General features: G+C 53.2%; 1 protein-coding gene across 2 annotated transcripts; it reads right to left on the bottom strand.

Annotated features, from left to right (window-relative positions):
- Positions 1-7,898: 7,898 nt before the first annotated feature.
- Positions 7,899-16,582, bottom strand: CPN2 (carboxypeptidase N subunit 2). 2 transcript variants are annotated; one of them, XM_019448809.2, is made up of 2 exons: positions 16,453-16,582; positions 7,899-9,854 (listed from the first exon to the last, which is right to left on the bottom strand). In XM_019448809.2, exon 2 carries the CDS (start codon positions 9,849-9,851, stop codon positions 8,208-8,210), a length of 1,644 nt encoding a protein of 547 aa, XP_019304354.1. In that variant the 5' UTR covers positions 9,852-9,854; positions 16,453-16,582; the 3' UTR covers positions 7,899-8,207. The 2 variants fall into 2 exon arrangements, with proteins under 2 accessions (XP_019304354.1, XP_053759507.1); XM_053903532.1 differs by having other exon boundaries at positions 7,899-9,851; positions 16,453-16,581.
- Positions 16,583-17,598: the final 1,016 nt, after the last annotated feature.

The raw sequence follows: 17,598 nt of genomic DNA, 5'->3' as shown, positions 1-17,598 counted from the left end.
TTGTCAGTGTAGAAGGGGAGAGGTCTTACAGAGTCTAACCCCCTCACTTATATATGGGAAACCAAAGCTCTTAAAGTTACAGGGTTGGATAGAGGACTCGCGTCTCCTAGGGTCTGGTGCATTTGGGGACAGGAATAGCCAAAATCAGTTCTTCCCAGAGTTCTTGGTAAAGCCCCACCCTGCACCGGGCTCAGAGTAAAGCCTAACTGTATTGGGCACCGGCAAAGCTCCTCCAGATCCCTGGGGCCCCTTTTTCTTGTTCTGTGTGCTCTTCCTTGGCCTCTAGGTATTTTCACTCCTCACCTGAGCTCCTGTGCCTCTTTGGAGAGCTGTCCCCAGGCTGCTGGAGCTGCTTCGCATCCTGGGGAGCAGGTGGGATGCGGGGGACTTGTCCTTAGCAGTGGCTGACTGATGAGGGGTAGAAAGCCCAGCTCCTTGCCTTAGGTTGGGGCAAACTGAGAAACAATTTGCACTCCAGAGCTTTCCTGCTGGATTGGGTGGGAGGCTGACTCTCCACCTGAAATCACATGCTGCATGGCTTCCTGTCCTTGTCCTGCTTCTCTCACTGGGATCATTTCCTTTCAAGAAATCACTGGGGCACCTGAGGGGCTCAGTTGGTTAAGCGTCCAACTCTTGGGGCGCCTGGGTGGCTCAGTCGGATGAACGTCCGACTTCGGCTCAGGTCACGATCTCGCGGTTCATGAGTTCGAGCCCCACATCGGGCTCTGTGCTAATAGCTCAAAGCCTGGAGCCTGCTTTGGATTCTGTGTCTCCCTCTCTCTCTGACCGTCCCCCCCCTCATGCTCTGTCTCTGTCTCTGTCTCTCTCTCTCAAAAATAAATAAACATTAAAAAAATGTTTTAAAAAAAAGCATCCAACTCTTGATCATGGCTCAGGCCACGGTCTCACAGTTTGTGGGATCAAGCCCCATGTCAGGCTCAGGGTAGAGCCTGTTTCAGATTCTCTCTCTCTCCCTCTCTCTCTGCCCCTCCCCAGCTCGCACTCTTGCTCACACACTCTCTTAAAATAAGTAAAATAAACTTAAAAAAAAAAAAAAAGAAATCACCTACATCTGGACCCTCATCTCAACGTCTATTTCCGGGGAGCCTGACCTAAGACGTCGGGAAACATTTGTGGAATGAAGGGATGGACCCTCATACCAGCCCAGGAGAGGGTCAAATGAAACATAATGTGTGACCAGGGGAAGGTGTCACACTAGGGAAGCAGCCCTGGCCCAAAGACGGTGTGCAGAGGGCTGAAGCCAGGATTAATGACAAGTGCCCAGGTGTCTGCACTTACAGCCGCTCACGTAGGTACTGCACCCACAGCACCCCCGTGACCATACCCACGAGCATGGGTTCTTCCACACTCCCAGGGACGCCCCGTGAGCCCACAGCCCGCTTGCACTGCCACTCTGGGTTGGCTCATCTGGATAACTGAGTACTCGCGCTGTTGATGGATACCGCATCCAACGTTTACACCGCTTGGAGTTCACAGCTGCTGCTGTAGACAGAGGGTGCTTGCGGCAGGTGCCTCCAGCCCGCCCATTCTCAGCGACAGCTTGGGCGCGTGGGAGCTGCCCGCCTCAAAACTGGCTGTCGCTGTCTCTCTGCCCCTTGGCCTTCCCCAGGGCCACTTCCAGAAGTGGGGATGAAGGGAAGCTGGGGGTAGGTGCGGGGCGAGTAAGGGCAGCTCCGGGACCTTCTGGGTGCTTCTCAGGCAGGTCCTTAGGGACTTGAGCCCCGTGGGCAACAGCAGTGTCCACAGAACATCCTTGTGTGGTTTGTCCTTCTGTAATGGTGCTGCTTCCTGGGATTCCCTCCCCATCAAACTACATCCAAGTTCTTGCCCCAAGTTCTGCCTTCATGAGCACGCAAACCAAAACCATATTCTTCCTAATGTCCACTTTTCCCGGGCAGCTCAGGGTCATGGCCACCCGCCTCAGCTCATTACCCCCAGCTCTGTGCTGGAGTGATGTGTTGCCTCGGGAGCTCGGGAGGTGCCCTCTGCTAAACAGCCCGGGCTGGTGCTCTTCGGGAGTTTGTGTCTGATTTTTGCCATGTTTCCACCTCTTTCTTTGTTGCAAGTCTCCAGCAGGACCTCCACCCTCCTCCCAGTTTGTGATTTTTGCCTTTAATCTACCACAGTCTGGAAGCCATATGACCAAACTTGATAGATTTGTGTCTGACATAAAAGTGAACGGACCCTGAGTGGAGGAATGTTCCTTTGAGCAACGCACAAGCTTTCATCTAAGGCACTGGAAACTTCTTTTCGCTGCTTGGGAGATGTTTTTATTTTTTTCCTGGTTTGGAGCTCTAACTTGGAGAGTGTAGTAGTTGGGAAGTGAAATTTTGCATGAATGACTCCTCCTATTTCAATTTAAATACGGGATGTGTTTGTGGGCAAACGCAGTGGGTCTAATAATACTTATCGCAAAGGCCCTACGGCTTTTGGCTTGCCATTTATTAGGATATGCTCATCTCATAGATCCAATTTTCAAAACTCTAGGAGACTTCACCAGTTCGCCAGCTTCACAGATGTCAAAACAATATCGTACACAAAGAATAGTGGCTGACACACAGATTTGAGAACAAAAATGAATTCAGTCCAGGGACTGAATACAGATCTCCCCGTCTGGTCTCCAACTCTAAGCCAGAGGCCACTTCTCCTCTCCCGAGAAGTCACATGCCTGCTCTAGTGGGTGGGAAAAGAGACGTGCACATCAGCTGTGGCCCAGGAGTCTAGCTGCCCCCCCCCCCCCCCCCCCCCCCCCGCCACAAGGCTGAGAGTTTCGACTCTGGCCCGGGCCCTGTTCCCGGGGGACCCACCATCCCCCAGGCCAGGTGGGCAGACCAGGGAGGGCAGGGGCAGAAGGTTGGACCCTCCACACACCCATCTGAAGAGAACATGTGTGCACAAAGCCCCTGGTTACTGTCCCTAATCTTTTCTCTCCCTCCACACCTGACTTCAATCTCTATTCCCATTTACAAAGCCTCTCTGGTAAAGTGGAAATGAGCGGTGCTCTCCCATAGTGAGGGAAGGGGGAGCCACAGGCAGGGACCCAGGACCTCCACCTCCTAAGGGGAAAAGTGCCAGGAAATAATCCAAATAGGTAAAGACTGTGACGGTTCATTTCATGGGTCACCTTGACTGGGCTTGAGAACGTCCAGAGAGCTGGTAAAACATTCCTTCTGGGTGTGTCTTGTGAGGGTGTTTCCAGAAGAGGGGCCGGAATAGAACAAAAGGGTGGAGGAAGGGACAATTATAATCAGATCCTGTAGAGAATTTAAAAATTAAGTGTCCTAACAGCAATCAATTAGAAATAAAAGGTAGTTTAGGATAAAAGAATATTCATTTCCATATGCAAATGCCTCAGTAAGACCTCACTAGAGACCTGATGAAGCAGTCAGCAGCTTTCGCCTACTAGATACTGAGCAAAGGATCAATTTAAGGGAACTTGCTTTCTGTTTGTATTCGTCTTCTTGAAAATACGGGGTAAGCCTCGCCAAGGGGGTAAGATTTTCCAAAATGCTGAACACCTCTGATAAAATTGCAAAGAAAAAGCCGTCTTCCCAGCACGTATATGCTAAGGTGCCCTCCTGGAAAACCAGAAGTGTCCCATCAGGGAGGACAACTTTGTGTCCACCTGTGAAACGGTCAATGACAGCGGAGACCCCTACAGGATTTCACCCACAGCAGTGCCTGGCAGCCCGCTGGCAAGTCGTGGGCGACGCGTGACCACTCCCTGTCGCGCGGGGCTGTCCCACGGTGCGGGACACGCAGCATCACTGGGGCAAACGAGAACGCCCCAGCGTGTCCGGACGCCACCGGACGCCCCTCGGGCGCGGGCACCGAGCGGCCTGGCCCTTGCCCAGAGTTGCAGGAGACAGACGCCTCGGCAGCTCCGTCCGCTTGCCCGGGAGCGGCCCCCGCGCCACCGAGTCAATGTACCCCTCTGTCTCTCGCAGCGGACCGCGCAGCGCCCGCGCCGCTTCCTTAGGCCCCGCGAGGAGAGCCGTTCCTCCAGTGTGCCACAAGGGGGCGCCCTGGGACGCCGAATCGGCCCGTGTTCCGTTCGTGAAATGTGGAAAAGTCTGCAGATGGGGACGTGGAGGCAGGTTGAAAACACAGGGTGGGAAAGAACTTGTTGGGCTTACACTGTGCTAAACTGTCTGATCTTTGGCATTGCTGTCCAGCTTTCCAGCATCCCCGGCAAGTATGCACAGTTTGTCAATGGCTTCTCCGGTCCTCCCAAACAATACAATTTCCACATGCAGACAGCAATTTTAATGGCCTCCCAGAAACACCAGTGGAAACAGGTTGGCCAGTTCTTGCCTCCTGCCACACCCACCACACTTCTCTAGAAATAATAACAGATAGCATTCCTGGGAGCCCACGTGTCATTGCTCTGGCCACCTTACATGAATGCATTTATTTTCTCTTCACCAATAATAGCACTGTGCCGGTGATAAACAGGATGGATGAGGAAACTGAGGCACAGGAGCTATGGTAACTTGCCCAAGAGTACACTGCGAGCAAATGGCAGGGAACCACCGAACTGTGGAAGGTTCAAGACATCAGGACGATGGGCCCCGCCTGTTGGAAGGAGGTGCTTTGGGACGACTTAGCCTTTCCTGTACTTCAGGAAAACAAGGCAGCATGCATCCAGCTTGTTTGTTCAAAATCTACCGGGGGCAGGAGGATGGTGAAATAAAAAAAACACCAACGAGAAAAAAAAAAACCCTATGAAATATTTTTACATTTACAAGCTTTGGGGCTTGTTTCATTCCTGAATTCATCCGGAGCATCACAGGAGGTGGGTCTGACTGCCTCGAGTGTAGCTACAAATGGCTGTGAGACCCAGGACAGGACAAAATCGAGCCCAAGTTTTCAACCCTTGGCTGAGTATTAGGGTCCCTGCAGGAACTAAAAATGAAGCAGGTACCTGGGTCGGCCCCAGGCCACCTGAATCAGAATCTCTGGAAGTGGGGCCCAGGTACCCGCTGTTGGGGTTTGCTTAACCTCCCCAGGTGATTCTGAGGTTCAATCCACATTGAGAACCAAACTCCTTTGTATAGCTGAGGAAAGGCCTGGAGAGGCTCCATGATGTGCCAGAGGCTGAAGGTTAAGGAAGTGGGGGGAGTCAAGTATCCTGATTTCTATTCCAGAACCCATCAAAAGCTTTAATGCTGCCCCAGACTGGGACGGCTCCACAAGGGGACAGACAGCAGGGCATGAGGACGCTTGGGGGGTGCGGCACACTCGGAGCCTCTTCTCTGCTTCCCCCCGTCTGAGCTGGAGGGAAGCTCACACCTCCTGCTTCCCGGCAAGGTCCTGTGGTCAGTGGTCAGGACTCCTACCACTGCAGACTCAGCCCCGGTCTCCCTCTGGCCCTGAGGAGAACCATCCACTCCCCACCACCTCTGCCCCACTGTTTTCCCGACATCCATCATGTGGTTGGGTCGCCAGATAAAACACTGGATACCAAGTTAAATTTGGATTCCAGATAAACTACCAGTTGTTCTGTAGTATAAGTATGTCCCACGCAACATGTATAGGTTTGTTTGTTTATTTGCAGAATCCAGCAGTCCTACCCGAAAGAACACGGTGCATCTGGGGTCAGTCACATAGCCAGGAGGGGGAGCAAGCAGCTTGCCCAGACCGCACAGCCCCTGGCCGCCAGCCAGTGCTCTTTCCCCAGCATCATTCAGCACAGACAGAAGTGATTATACTTTAATTGAATAAAGAGTTCTAGTTTGGAGGAAAATATAATTAAGAGAAATGTCCGCTTGATTATTTTGTTCCTTTATCCCTGGCCATCGACGCATGACAGTTTGGACCCTGGGCTGTAGCTCATTCATTGGATGGAGTTTCGTGAAGCACCAGATATGCTAGGTGTGACGATGCTTTACCCACATAGTGTCACCCCCTGATGGCCGCCAGCAGCCTAACGCAGCCAGGCCTCCAGCCTGGGCTGTGCCAGCAGCCTGGGGCTGGTGTTACACGGCTGTCAGATACCCAGGGCCTCAGCCTTTCTGGGATGGCAGGGTTCCCCAGCCTTGGAGGACCGATTGAGATTATGAAACCAAATGCTTCTGGGAACTGAACCTGGTAAATTTGGGAGAGAGTCTGTTCCTCTGGCAAATCTGCTGAACTCTATCTTCCATCACCTTAGAATCTATTGTGATTTTGATCTGAGCCTCAGGAAGTGTGGGGTTTTTTTAATTTAATTTTTTTTAAGTTTATTTATTTGTGTTGAAAGAGTGAAGGCATGAGAAGCCCCTGAGAAGGGGCAGAGAGAGAGGGAGAGAGAAAGAATCCCAAGCAAGCTCTGCACTGTCAGCACAGAGCCCGATGCAGGACTCGATCCCACAAACTGCGAGATCATGACCAGAGCCGAAATCCGGAGTTGGACGCTTAACCGACTGAGACACCCAGGTGCCCCAGGAAGCATGTTTTTTTTTTAAATTTTTTTTTTAACATTTATTTATTTTTGAGACAGAGAGAGACAGAGCATGAACGGGGGAGGGGCAGAGAGAGAGGGAGACACAGAATCGGAAGCAGGCTCCAGGCTTGGAGCCATCAGCCCAGAGCCTGACGCGGGGCTCAAACTCACGGACCACGAGATCGTGACCTGAGCTGAAGTCGGACGCTCAACCAACTGAGCCACCCAGGCGCCCCGGAAGCACGTTTTTTAAAAGGGCATCCCTGGACATGAAGGAGGAATTCCACTTCCTTGTCTGCAACTGACCTCTTGCTCCTCCCGTCCCCCAAATCTGTTCCTGTCCTTGGTTAATGGTTTCGCTGTCCTCCCCGCCACCCAGGAGAGAAAGCTGGGAGTCACTCCACTCACATGCCCCCTCATCTGATCTCTCCCACCAGACCTCAAGTGAGTTCCTGGAGGGCCTGCCATACGTCAGATTCATTTCTCCCTCCCCCACCGAGTGGTTCTCTCAGACCCATCCGCACTACACACAGAGAACCAGGTAAGACGCTGCACTGTGGTTCCCTGGGCTGGGAATGGGGGAGGCAGAAATGGCGAGAGGGGTACTCATGGGCATCCACCAACTGGTAGGCCGTGGAGATCAAGGCTGAGCAGAGACTGGAGAACATGCTCAGCCCCTGGCCTTGGCAATCTGCTTCATGGGAATCCGGGAGGAACTGGGGACAGGGGTTTGGTCTACACATGTTTGTGGCTGCATGATTGTACATAGGAAGTATGATATCTCGTCAGGGGGCCAGAAAGATGGGAGCCTGGGATGAAGATTTGGGTCATCATGCATCGGACCCCAGGGACATGCATGAGATTCCCCAGGGAGGCTGACCATCAGGGCAGCAGCATGGAAGAGGTGGCCGGGGGGCTGAAGAGTGGCCAGGGCTATAAGCAAACCAGAGAAGCACTGTGGTGAACGAGTGGCCCATGGCGTCAGATGCCATCAGAAAGCTAAGAACCGAAGCACCTCCATGCCAGGCCACCCAGTTCATGCCCCCTCCTCCCTTCCTCCTCAAGGAGCAGCCCCGTTTTCTGCTGGACGTGAGGGGCAGCGGGCTTGGTGTGGGGAGAGCCAGACAGCTCGTGTCTGCTCTCCTGAGGCACCATTCATCCTGGTTTCTCCCGGCCATGCTGCCAGAGGTGGCCCCTAATGACACAAGTGCCCCGCACAGCAGTCACACCTCTGCCCCTAAACCTTCCGGTCACTCCCGCTTCTATCACCTCCTTTGTTTTCCTCAGTGTCGATGAAAAACAAATTTCCAGGGAGAGAGATGGAAAGGGACATCTGGCCTTTGGACATCTGGATGTCCAAAGAGGGTAGCTTCCGTGCTATGGACGTGGACTGGAGGTTCCAGAACCTCAGGGCAGGATGAGAGTGAGATGGGTATTAGAGGATCAAGAAACACCAGGGAGAATGTTCTTTTATTCTCCAGACCATGGTGCAGCTTTAACGGCTGCTTTGCAAAGCTTGAGGAAGGCCGAGGCAGGTCTCGGTAGGTCGCTCAGCCTCTGAGCTGGGGTGGTAATCATGGAAGAGGAGGAGGAGGACGAGGGGACCCTGGCTGGTGGAGCTGGCCGCGTGGCCTCCTCTCCCTTGGAGATGTAGCTCCGTCCCTCTGAAAAAGCAAAGCACCAGCTCCCCCTCCGCCCCCACCTCCCGCCTGGTCAGGCCCCGGGGTCATCCATGCAGGCTCCCAGCTTGGTGACCCTATACTTAGTCTCCCCCGGGCCGAGCCTCGATAGACACAGTGAGCCTCACGGAGCCGCAGCTCGACCTCAGGTCCCACTCCTGACTGGCATTGTGAGTCAATCCTGGGGAGCCCGACCCCTGCCTCGGGGACAGCTGGATGTTCAGCCAGCGACACCGGGTCTCGTCGCAAGCAAGCACCACGGTGCCCTCGGGGTTGCTGTAGGTGCACCGGCTCCCGGCTGCCCTCTCCTCTGCTACCAGATCCCAGCTTTCCCCGGGCTCCCTGTCCTCCATCCTCGGGGCCTGGATGCCCAAGCGGTCCCGGGTGATGGGACACACCAGCTGTTCCTCCTTTAGGGCGGGCAACACCTGGCCCTTCAGGTAGGCAGGGCCCGCACAGTAGGTCTGGATGTTGAAGAGCCGGTCGCTGTACTGGTTCAGCCAGCTGAAGAGGTAAGCCAGGTGGCAGTCGCACTGCCAGGGGTTGCCGTGCAGGGCCAGGTTGAACAGGTTGTAGTTGGTGTCAAAGATGCCCTCGGGGAGTGTGGTCAGCAGGTTCCTGGAGAGACTGAGCAGCTCAAGCTTGGACAGGTTCTGGAAGACGGCTGGGTGCAAGGCTGTCAGGTTGTTGCTGCCCAGGTAGAGCTTGACCAGCCCCTCCAGGTCTCTGAAGACGCCGGCGGGGAGACAGGCGATGGCGTTGTGCGAGAGCGTGAGGGAACCGAGGCTGGACAGGTTGGCAAAGGTGCCCTCACCGACAGCCTCCAGCTGGTTGTAGGACAGAGACAGGCTGACCAGGGCGGGGGTGTGAGCGAAGAGGCCGGCGGGCAGCGTCCGCAGCGCGTTCCCCTGCAAGTTCAGGAAGGTCAGGCGGCCCAGGGAGGAGAAGATGGAGCCGGGCAGGTGCCTGATGGTGTTGTGCTGCAGCCACAGCTTCTCCAGACGGAACAGCCCCGAAAACACCGTGGGCGGCAGCTCGGAGATGGAGTTGCCGTCCAGGAAGAGCTCCTGGAGGCAGCCCAGTTTGTCAAACACGCCCTGGGGCAGGCTGGAGAGCGCGTTGCTGCTGAGCCTCAGGGTCTGCAGGCTGCCGAGGGGGTCGAACAGCTCCTCGGGCAGCCGGGACAGCAGGTTCTGAGCAAGGTTGAGGGTCTTCAGACAGGCCAGGGGCCAGAAGAGCCTCCCGGGCAGGCTCTGGAGCCGGTTGCCTTGCAGCTGGAGAGACTCCAGGGCACCCATTTGGTGGAAGAGGCCATCGGGCAGGGCCTCCAGCATGTTGAAGTTGAGGGTGAACTTGCCCAGCGAGGTCAGGTTGGAGAAGGTGTCGGTGCTGAGGTTGGAGAAGGCGCTGCCAGTGATCTCCAGGTCCTGGAGCCTGGGCAGCCCCCCGAAGGCGTCCGGCCCCAAGTGGCGGAGCTGCGTGTTGAGGAAGACCACCTTGGTCAGGTTGGGGCTGCCGCTGAAGGCCCCAGCTCCCACCGTGGCGAACGAGGTCTCTACGAAGATGACGTCTGTGGCGTGTGGTGGGAGGTCTGGCGGGATGGCAGCCAGCCCCTCATCGGAGCAGAACACCTCCCCGATGAAGCAGTCACACCCCTCCGGGCAGGGCTGGGCGTGCCTGGCCAGGAGCAGGAGGCAGGCCCAGGGTAGCCAGGCTCTGGGCAGCATCTCCTGACCCCAATGGGAAGAGAAAACAGAAGTGATGCCTTAAGGGCAGTGCAGCATGGTGGCCAGCACACCGCTGGGTCAGCCAGAAGACCCAGGGCGGGGGGGGGGGGGGTGGGGTGGGGGCAGGGACGGGGATCAGCTGTCAGGGAGGCCACCCGTTGGGGCAGCCGTTTGTGTTTTCAGTGGTTGTTCCCATACTGCCTCTGGCAGCCTCGTGAGGTCAGCAGGACCAGCATTCTGACCTCCTGACAATGCGGGTGTCATGTGGCCTGTGCCCAGTCACCCTGCAGGTTAGTGGCAAGACAGCAACCCAGGCCTCTGGGACTTCCCATGCTCTTTCCAGATGAGAGAAAGGGCGGAAATGGGATAAAAAGGCATGAAAGACAGGGTGTAAGGAGAGCATGGGTATTTTTGCCCATTGAATTTTTTAAGGTCATGGGCCAAATACGGGCAGATTATTAGTGAGTTGGAAATCTTTAAACCGTAACTCTTCCTGAGCTTTCAGACCTCAGCACATTTCGGACCCTAATTATGAGGAGATTTCACCGTCTGCTCCTGTGCATCCGCTGAAGGTGAGAGTAGCAGAAGGGACAAGACAGGTTCTTACCTCGAATGATCCCTGCTCCTCACTATGGCTGCCCAGTGCTCTCCTGCCCACCTGCCTGTACCCCCCACCTTGGAGCCCCTGGAACTCTCCAACATTGTGTGGACAAAGAGGGTCCCAGCTGCAGGGATTCCACAGACCAGTAAGTTTCTGTTTTCAAGGGAAGAGGACTGAGTTTTTAGTTAACTAAAAAAAAATTTTTAATGCCAGCATCCAACCACAGGATTGGATTGGCGCTGCGGGTCATAAGTGTGTTTTAGGGTTCAGTCTGTTTTGTATGTGAACTATCAGCCAACATGTAAACATGGAGGAATCTCACATTAAAAGTCCAGATTTCAGGGGGCCCCTGGGTGGCTCAGTCGGTTAAGCGTCTGACTTCAGCCCGGGTCGTGATATCACAGTTCGTGGGTTCGAGCCCCGCGTCAGGCTCTGTGCTGACCGCTCAGAGCCTGGAGCCTGCTTCAGGTTCTGTGTCTCCCTCTCTCTCTCTGCCCCTCCCCTGCTCACGCTCTTTCTCTCCTTCAAAAATAAATAAACATTAAAAAAGATTTTTTTTTTAAAGTCCAGATTTCAGGATGATTTAGGGGCTGTGGGCTCACATTCCCACATGACAAGACCAACTGGGGCTTTGTTGCCCCATTAGGGGGTGTGCAACCCGCCCCCCCTCCAGGTTGCTAAGCCCCCCACCCATCGTTTCCATGGCTTGTAGTGGCCCAAGCTCCGTGAGTTTGAATACAAGCTCCATCACATTCTAGCTGTGGGACCGTGGGCGTCTTACTTCATCTGTAGTGCCTACCATGTCAGGGGAATTGCGAGAACTCAATCAGAAAAAATAAGCAAAATTTTAGGCCAGTGTCTAACATGGAATGAGAAATTAATAAAGTATGTTATGGTTCAAGGTTACAAGCCACCTTGCATCATTACTCATCATTACATCATTACTCTTTTAAACACCGAAAGAGTGGGAAGAGCAGAATGCCCTTTAGACAGAATACATTTGACTTTACCAAAAAAGACAGAAAAGAAGTTAGGAAGGGAGAGAGGAAGGAAGAAAAGAGACAAGGGAGAAGGAAGAAATACAGAAACAACCTGTCCCCAGTAAGCACTCACAATTGGCTTGGTTTTGGAGAATCGGGACCCCAACGGCCTCTTTGCTGGCTGCTTCTCTGCTGCCCTCTGCTGGCTGCCTCTTCCATCCCAAGATTCCACTTCTGGCCAAAGGGCTCCGTTTGCAAACACAGTGTTTACAAAAGCCCCCTATACCCTCCCCCCATTCAGACACTCAATAACTCAGTTTTTCCAGGAACTTTTCTGCCGAATCAATAGAGAAGGGACCATTTGTCCCACAGAAAGTGCATACCTCCCTTGAGGCTCCTCTGATGCTTGCATAGACACTGAGTCGGCCACAGGAGGTGGCCGGGAAGGACACATAGTAACTGCGCCTGCCTGCCACTCAGGCACAGGCGGGAAAGTAACAAGCGTCAGACAAGCGTGTGCCCCCTGGTGCTACAAGGCTTAGACCAGCGGTTACAGAGTTCAGCTTGAGCACAAGACTTTATTCTCTTGAGGTCGTACGTATAGGATACGGATAAGAAGCAGAGGTTCTGGAGAAGGATGAGGCAGCCACTGCCCCACCCCCACCCAGGCTGCCCCTAGGGATCCTGACAGAAGACTTCCTTGAGCCCAGGAATGAGGTGCTTGGTGGTTGCTTCTCCATCTTGACAGCTAGCTGGGCCCTCCAGAACGGTGGCCTTTCATGGCTGTCCTTTTTTGTGAGATGAGGCTGCTCATCTCTGTGCTCAGCGTCCAGCACGGTGCTGACTTACTGTGGACTTGGTTAGGGTTTGTGGCCCCAAACGCTTCATCGCTGGTATGAGCAGTGTGGGAGGTAGATTTGCCCTTCCCTAGCATGGTTCAAGCCCAAGTGAATGACCATCAGCCAGGCCGTGAGAGCAGACTCGAAAGCTTCCCCTCCAGAGAGTAAGAGAGGAGAACAATTTTTATGTTAAACATGCCATAATGCATAAAAACGCATACTGTGCCAGTATCCTTCCTTGCAAACCCCTTTAGTCTTTGGTTCTCAAAGGCAGTTTCCAGAAAGACTTCCACTAGTATGGACATGAAGGCCCTGGAGTGAATATATACAAGGGACCTCACGTGCTGTCTGTCCCCAGATCCCTAAGGGCATGCACTTCCGTGACATAATCAGCATAGTGAAAATGGACCTGGGAAGGTAGCCCACATGAGCCGTGGCCCCTGGGTACCTGAAGCATGATTTCAAATGTGGGCACCGGGGGGCCTGGGGGGCTCAGTCGGTTACGTATCCAAGTGTTGATTTCGGCTCAGGTCATGATCTCGTGGTCATGAGATCCAGCCCAGCATCAGGCTCTATGCTGGGCATGGAGCCTGTCTGAGATTCTCTCTCCCTCTGCCCTTCATCTGCTTTCACGCACACTCTCTCCCCTCCCTTTCTAAAAAATAAAAAATAATAATAAAATATAAAATAAAATAAAATAAAATAAAATAAAATAAAATAAAATAGGGGCATAGCCTCCGGATGGCTATGTCCCTATGGTTTTGCAAACTTCTCACCCCTTGGAGGTGTCATGGTGGGAAGAGGGCCAGAACAGGGCCTCTGAAGTTCAGGAAAGAAAGAGCCCCGGTCTGGGGGGGTTGGAGGAAGCAGGGGACAGCACTCACAGTGAAGGTGTGGAACACTGACCACTTCCAAACGATCCACTCTCAGCCTGAGACTCATTGTCACCACTCTAGAATGGCTAAGAGTTTGTGCTCTGGAGTCAGACAGCATGGGTTCAAATCCTGTCTCCATCCCTCATTAGCTGTGTGGCCTTGGCTGAATTACTTAACCTCTCTGTGCTTCAAGGTCCTAATCTTCAAACCAGCAAGCTTCAATACTACCTTCCTCATGGAGTTGTTCTGAGGATTGAATGAGAAAATGTGTTGAAAGCTACAAACCCAGAGCCCTGCCCACAGTGAGTGTTCAGCAACAGAGTGTTAATGACCCTGATTATTCTGAGTTCAGGCCAGTCCCAGCTTTGTTCTGAAGTGGTCACAGAAGTTAGCTATGGAAAACCTGATGAGATCGTCCAACCACCCCATTTATGGACCAGCGAGATGCCTTTCTGTAGCACTTTTTCTGGCTCTTTCCTCCCAGCCAAGGGAAACATGTAATTGCTTTGTCCTTGGTTTAGAAGAGCACAGATTTTGATGGCTCTGGCTAGGATGCCCTGGACTTGGGCCCCTTTCTCAACTGCCCTTAAGAGCAGGTCACCGGGGGCTCTGGAGATGGGAAGTGCCCCTGCCTAGGCACCATGGAGCCTGGTACCAGAAGGGACTGTGGGGCGGCAGCCAGAAGATTCCTGCTTCTCATCCGAGAAACCACCTCTGCATTGATGCAGAGACCAGCCAATGCCCACAAAAACTGTTCCATGCCTTTAGCAAGCCAAGGAAGTCTGGCTTTGGTGGGGGCAGGGAGGGCGGTTCACTGCTCGCAGATGAACTTTTTCCTCTTCTCAAGTTGCTTTTGGGTTGATACATTTCTGTGTGTGCCACAAGCCAGTCTCTCATCCACCACAAAGCCAACCCTCACTCCTTCCAGAGGGTGATGGGAGCCCAGAGCCCCAGCCCCAAACCCCCAGCGGCTGCTGCTATACTCAGAGATGTCGACACTGGTGTCTGCATGGCCAACAGGGCTGCCTTCTGCCTCTTAGGCCCCAGGGCATCTGAGAGCAGCAAGAGGGGCTTCAGAGGTTGGAGCCACCGACTGCTTCATCCCGGTCCCCAGGGAACGCCTGCCACTTCCTGGATCCCAGCCTCCTTTTCTGGGCTCCTGCCTCCACCCCAGCCAGCCGGCCCTCCCCACCCTGCTGTCCACTGTGTCCCAGGCAGGGGAGTAGCCCCTCGGGGACAGTTTCGGCACTCGTAAATTGAGAACAGTCACAATAGTAACACTACTACCTAAATTAAGACTTTGTTACAGTTAGTGTGGTAATCACGTAAGAGAACTGGTAATGACGTAAGGTAAGTGACATGATGATATAAGAAATATACATTTGTGGTTTGAGCCCTGGGTTGGCCTCTGTGCTGACAGCTCTGAACCTGGAGCCTGCTTCAGATGCCGTGTCTCTGTCTCACTCTGCCCCTTCCCCACTTGTGTTCTTTCTTTCTCTCTCTCTCAAAAAAAAAAAATACACATAAAAAAATTGGGGGCACCTGGGTGGCTCAGTCAGTTGAGCGTCTGACTTCAGCTCAGGTCATGATCTCATGGGTTTGTGAGTTCAAGCCCTGTGTCAGGCTCTGTGCTAACAACTCAGAGCCTGGAGCCTGCTTCGGATTCCATGTCTCCCTCTCTCTCTCTCTGCCCCTGCCCTACTCTCACTCTGTCTCTCTCTCTGTCTCTCAAAATTAAATAAAAATTAAAAAACAAAAAAGAAATATACATTTGCTCTCTTTATCCTGGTTCTTGACACAGCTCCAAAAACCCTTGAAGCTTCCTGAGAGATAATAGGGGGCTTCTTTTGTTATTCAGAATCAGCGCCTTTCAACCCACATCTTTATGTCAATGAAATGACTCTCCGTGGGCCCCTAGATAAAGTTCAGATTGTACACCAAGTATTTGCTGGGGTAATCTTTGAAAAATAGAACTGTGGGTGATTTTACTTTTTTCCTTTTGCTTTATCATATATGTTTTACATTCTAAAAATATAACAAACCAGTGGCTTTTGATATAAGGTCAAAAGTTATTATAAAAATTCAGGTCATCCTGTAAAACACACAGCACAGTTCCAAACACATAATGAGCTCCCTTGATTTCTCTCCCTCCTTGCAATTACACTGCAAAAGCCTGGAAGAGCCCGTCTCCCAGCTGCCATGGTGTTCTTGAAGATAGCCAGCCTTGTGAAATCAGACAAGTTGTGAACTGAGCACGGGGTTTCCTCGAACGCTTTCCACAGGGTGCCACCTCTAACTTCTGCTTCTACAGCCCTTTTCATTTTAGAATGCCCCCAAGACTCCCCATCCTGCCTGCACCCCCAGCCCGTGCAAGTCACACCTCCTACAGGAAGCCCTCCTTGACTGCATCTCCTGGGGATCCCACAGGCCATTCCCGTCCTCAGTGGAACGCTTGGGTTCCTCTGCTCTAAATTCTGATCACTTGCAGCCATCTGACTGTGAGCCTCAGGGGGCTGGGCTTCTGTCCTCTGCAGCGGGTCCAACCTGACGGAGCGTCCCCAGCACCGAGCTGAGCCCGGGCGAGGTGCTGTGTGCTGAATTGAACCACAAGTGTCTGTGGCTTGTGGCACCCTGTACATCACGCCTTATGTTCCTTCTGCTTAGTGGAGTCGGGGGGCACTTGAGCTCTGCCGGGGCTGTGACCTGGGTTCAAATTCTGACACTGCTACCTACAAGCTGTGTGGGCTTGGCCAGGTCATCCAGCCTCCATTTTCCCCTGCATGATTATAACCCCGTCCCTCAGGGTTAAAATTAGTATTTGATGCGTAAGTTAGATAGTAAATATAAAGCATTTAACACAGTACCTGGGCAACAGTAAATGTTCAATAAAAGGTAGCTACATACGTATTTTATTCCTAGAGGGACTATAGACTTTATCAACTAAGCCAGGACTAAAACAGGAGCTAAGGATAATTATGCCAGGGTGACATTAACAAGGCATAAGCGAGGCTGGAACCAGACAAACCTGGGCATGTGGTTGTCTGCTTATCCCCACGGTTCACTATGTGCCCCCAGAGCACAGGGACTGGGTCACCTTGATCTCAGGAAAGCCTTGCCTCAGGCCAGCACCTGACCACCCAGCTGAGCACTTCAGGGGCTTCTCCTCCCATGGGCACGGATAGTGCAGCCTGCCTGGAGTTGGGGACATGCTCTGAAACCTGGGAGAGTGGCCTTCCCCTCTTGTGCCCCACAGCCGGGACTGAGGCCAGATTCCTCCCATGTTCCCACAGACCCCAGGAGACCTACCGTGAGGGGCTGAGCAGGTGCACACCGGCCGCCCTGGCTCTTCCGGTGGAGCAGAAGGGTCTGGTGTGGTCTGTGATCAGTATGAACCCAGCAGTGCCAGCACGGATCAAAGTTCCAGGCAGTGGTTCCTCCCCTCACGTGGCCTAAGTGTTCCCGGAATGTCACCAGGGTCACAGGACAGGAGAATAGAATCTGGCACAAGGCCTCTAAAGATTACAAAATAACCCTGAACTGTTTCCATGGACAGATCCACACTGAGGCCAAAATCTGGCTAAGATCCCAGGCCTGGCACCTGCAGGAGGACCCCAGGGCATCCACTAGGCCCTAGAAAGTTTCCAATAGGCCTATCCCGAGGTGAGGACTAGGACCAGGGGTCCACGCCTACATCCTCTCCTGGTGAAGGGCCAGGCCAGTGCTGGGAGCCTGACCTCAGCCAAACAGCCAGCCACAGACATCTGCTGGGCTATCAGTGACAGGAGACACTCTAAGAGGGCTGTGGGCTGGTTCCTTGGTTTGTCTGTTTCATAAACCAACTTTCTAAAGCCTTTCTGGGTTAAAAAGGGAGAAGATAGAAGGCGGTGGATTGGGGCCCAATATGGAGAGGCATGCTTTCACCACAGGGCTAGCCAAGGATGAAAGACATTGCCTTGGGAGGCAGTGGTTTTCCTGTTTAGAAAGGTTCATCCAGGGGCTACAGAATGAGGCAAACTGTGTGTGGGAGGAGGGGGAGGAGGGGGGAGGGGGGAGGGGGGAGGGGGCGGGAGGGGGGTGGGGGGTGTATATGAGCATATATATGTTTTTTTATTTTTTTAATGTTTATTTATTTTTAAAGGAGAGAGATGGAACATGAGCAGGGGAGGGGCAGAGAGAGAGGGAGACACAGAATCCGAAACAGACTCCAGGCTCTGAGCTGTCAGCACAGAGACCGATGCGGGGCTCGAACTCATGAACTGTGAGATCACGACCTGAGCCGAAGTCGGACGCTTAACCGACTGAGCCACCCAGGCGCCCCAAGCATGTATATGTTTTAAGGGATGCAGGGTGAAGGCATGACCCAGATAAGCAATCTCAGATGATTTTTAATGTCCAGTCTACCATTCAAAGCAGACTGTTGACTTTAAAATTCGTTGCATGGTATTAATATCT

The sequence above is a fragment of the Panthera pardus genome, unplaced genomic scaffold, assembly GCF_024362965.1.
Source record: "Panthera pardus isolate Hobbes unplaced genomic scaffold, ASM2436296v1 HiC_scaffold_16, whole genome shotgun sequence".
NCBI classification, from domain to species: domain Eukaryota; kingdom Metazoa; phylum Chordata; class Mammalia; order Carnivora; family Felidae; genus Panthera; species Panthera pardus.
Note: the sequence above shows the minus strand (reverse complement) of the source record. Positions and strands in the feature narration are given on the sequence as shown.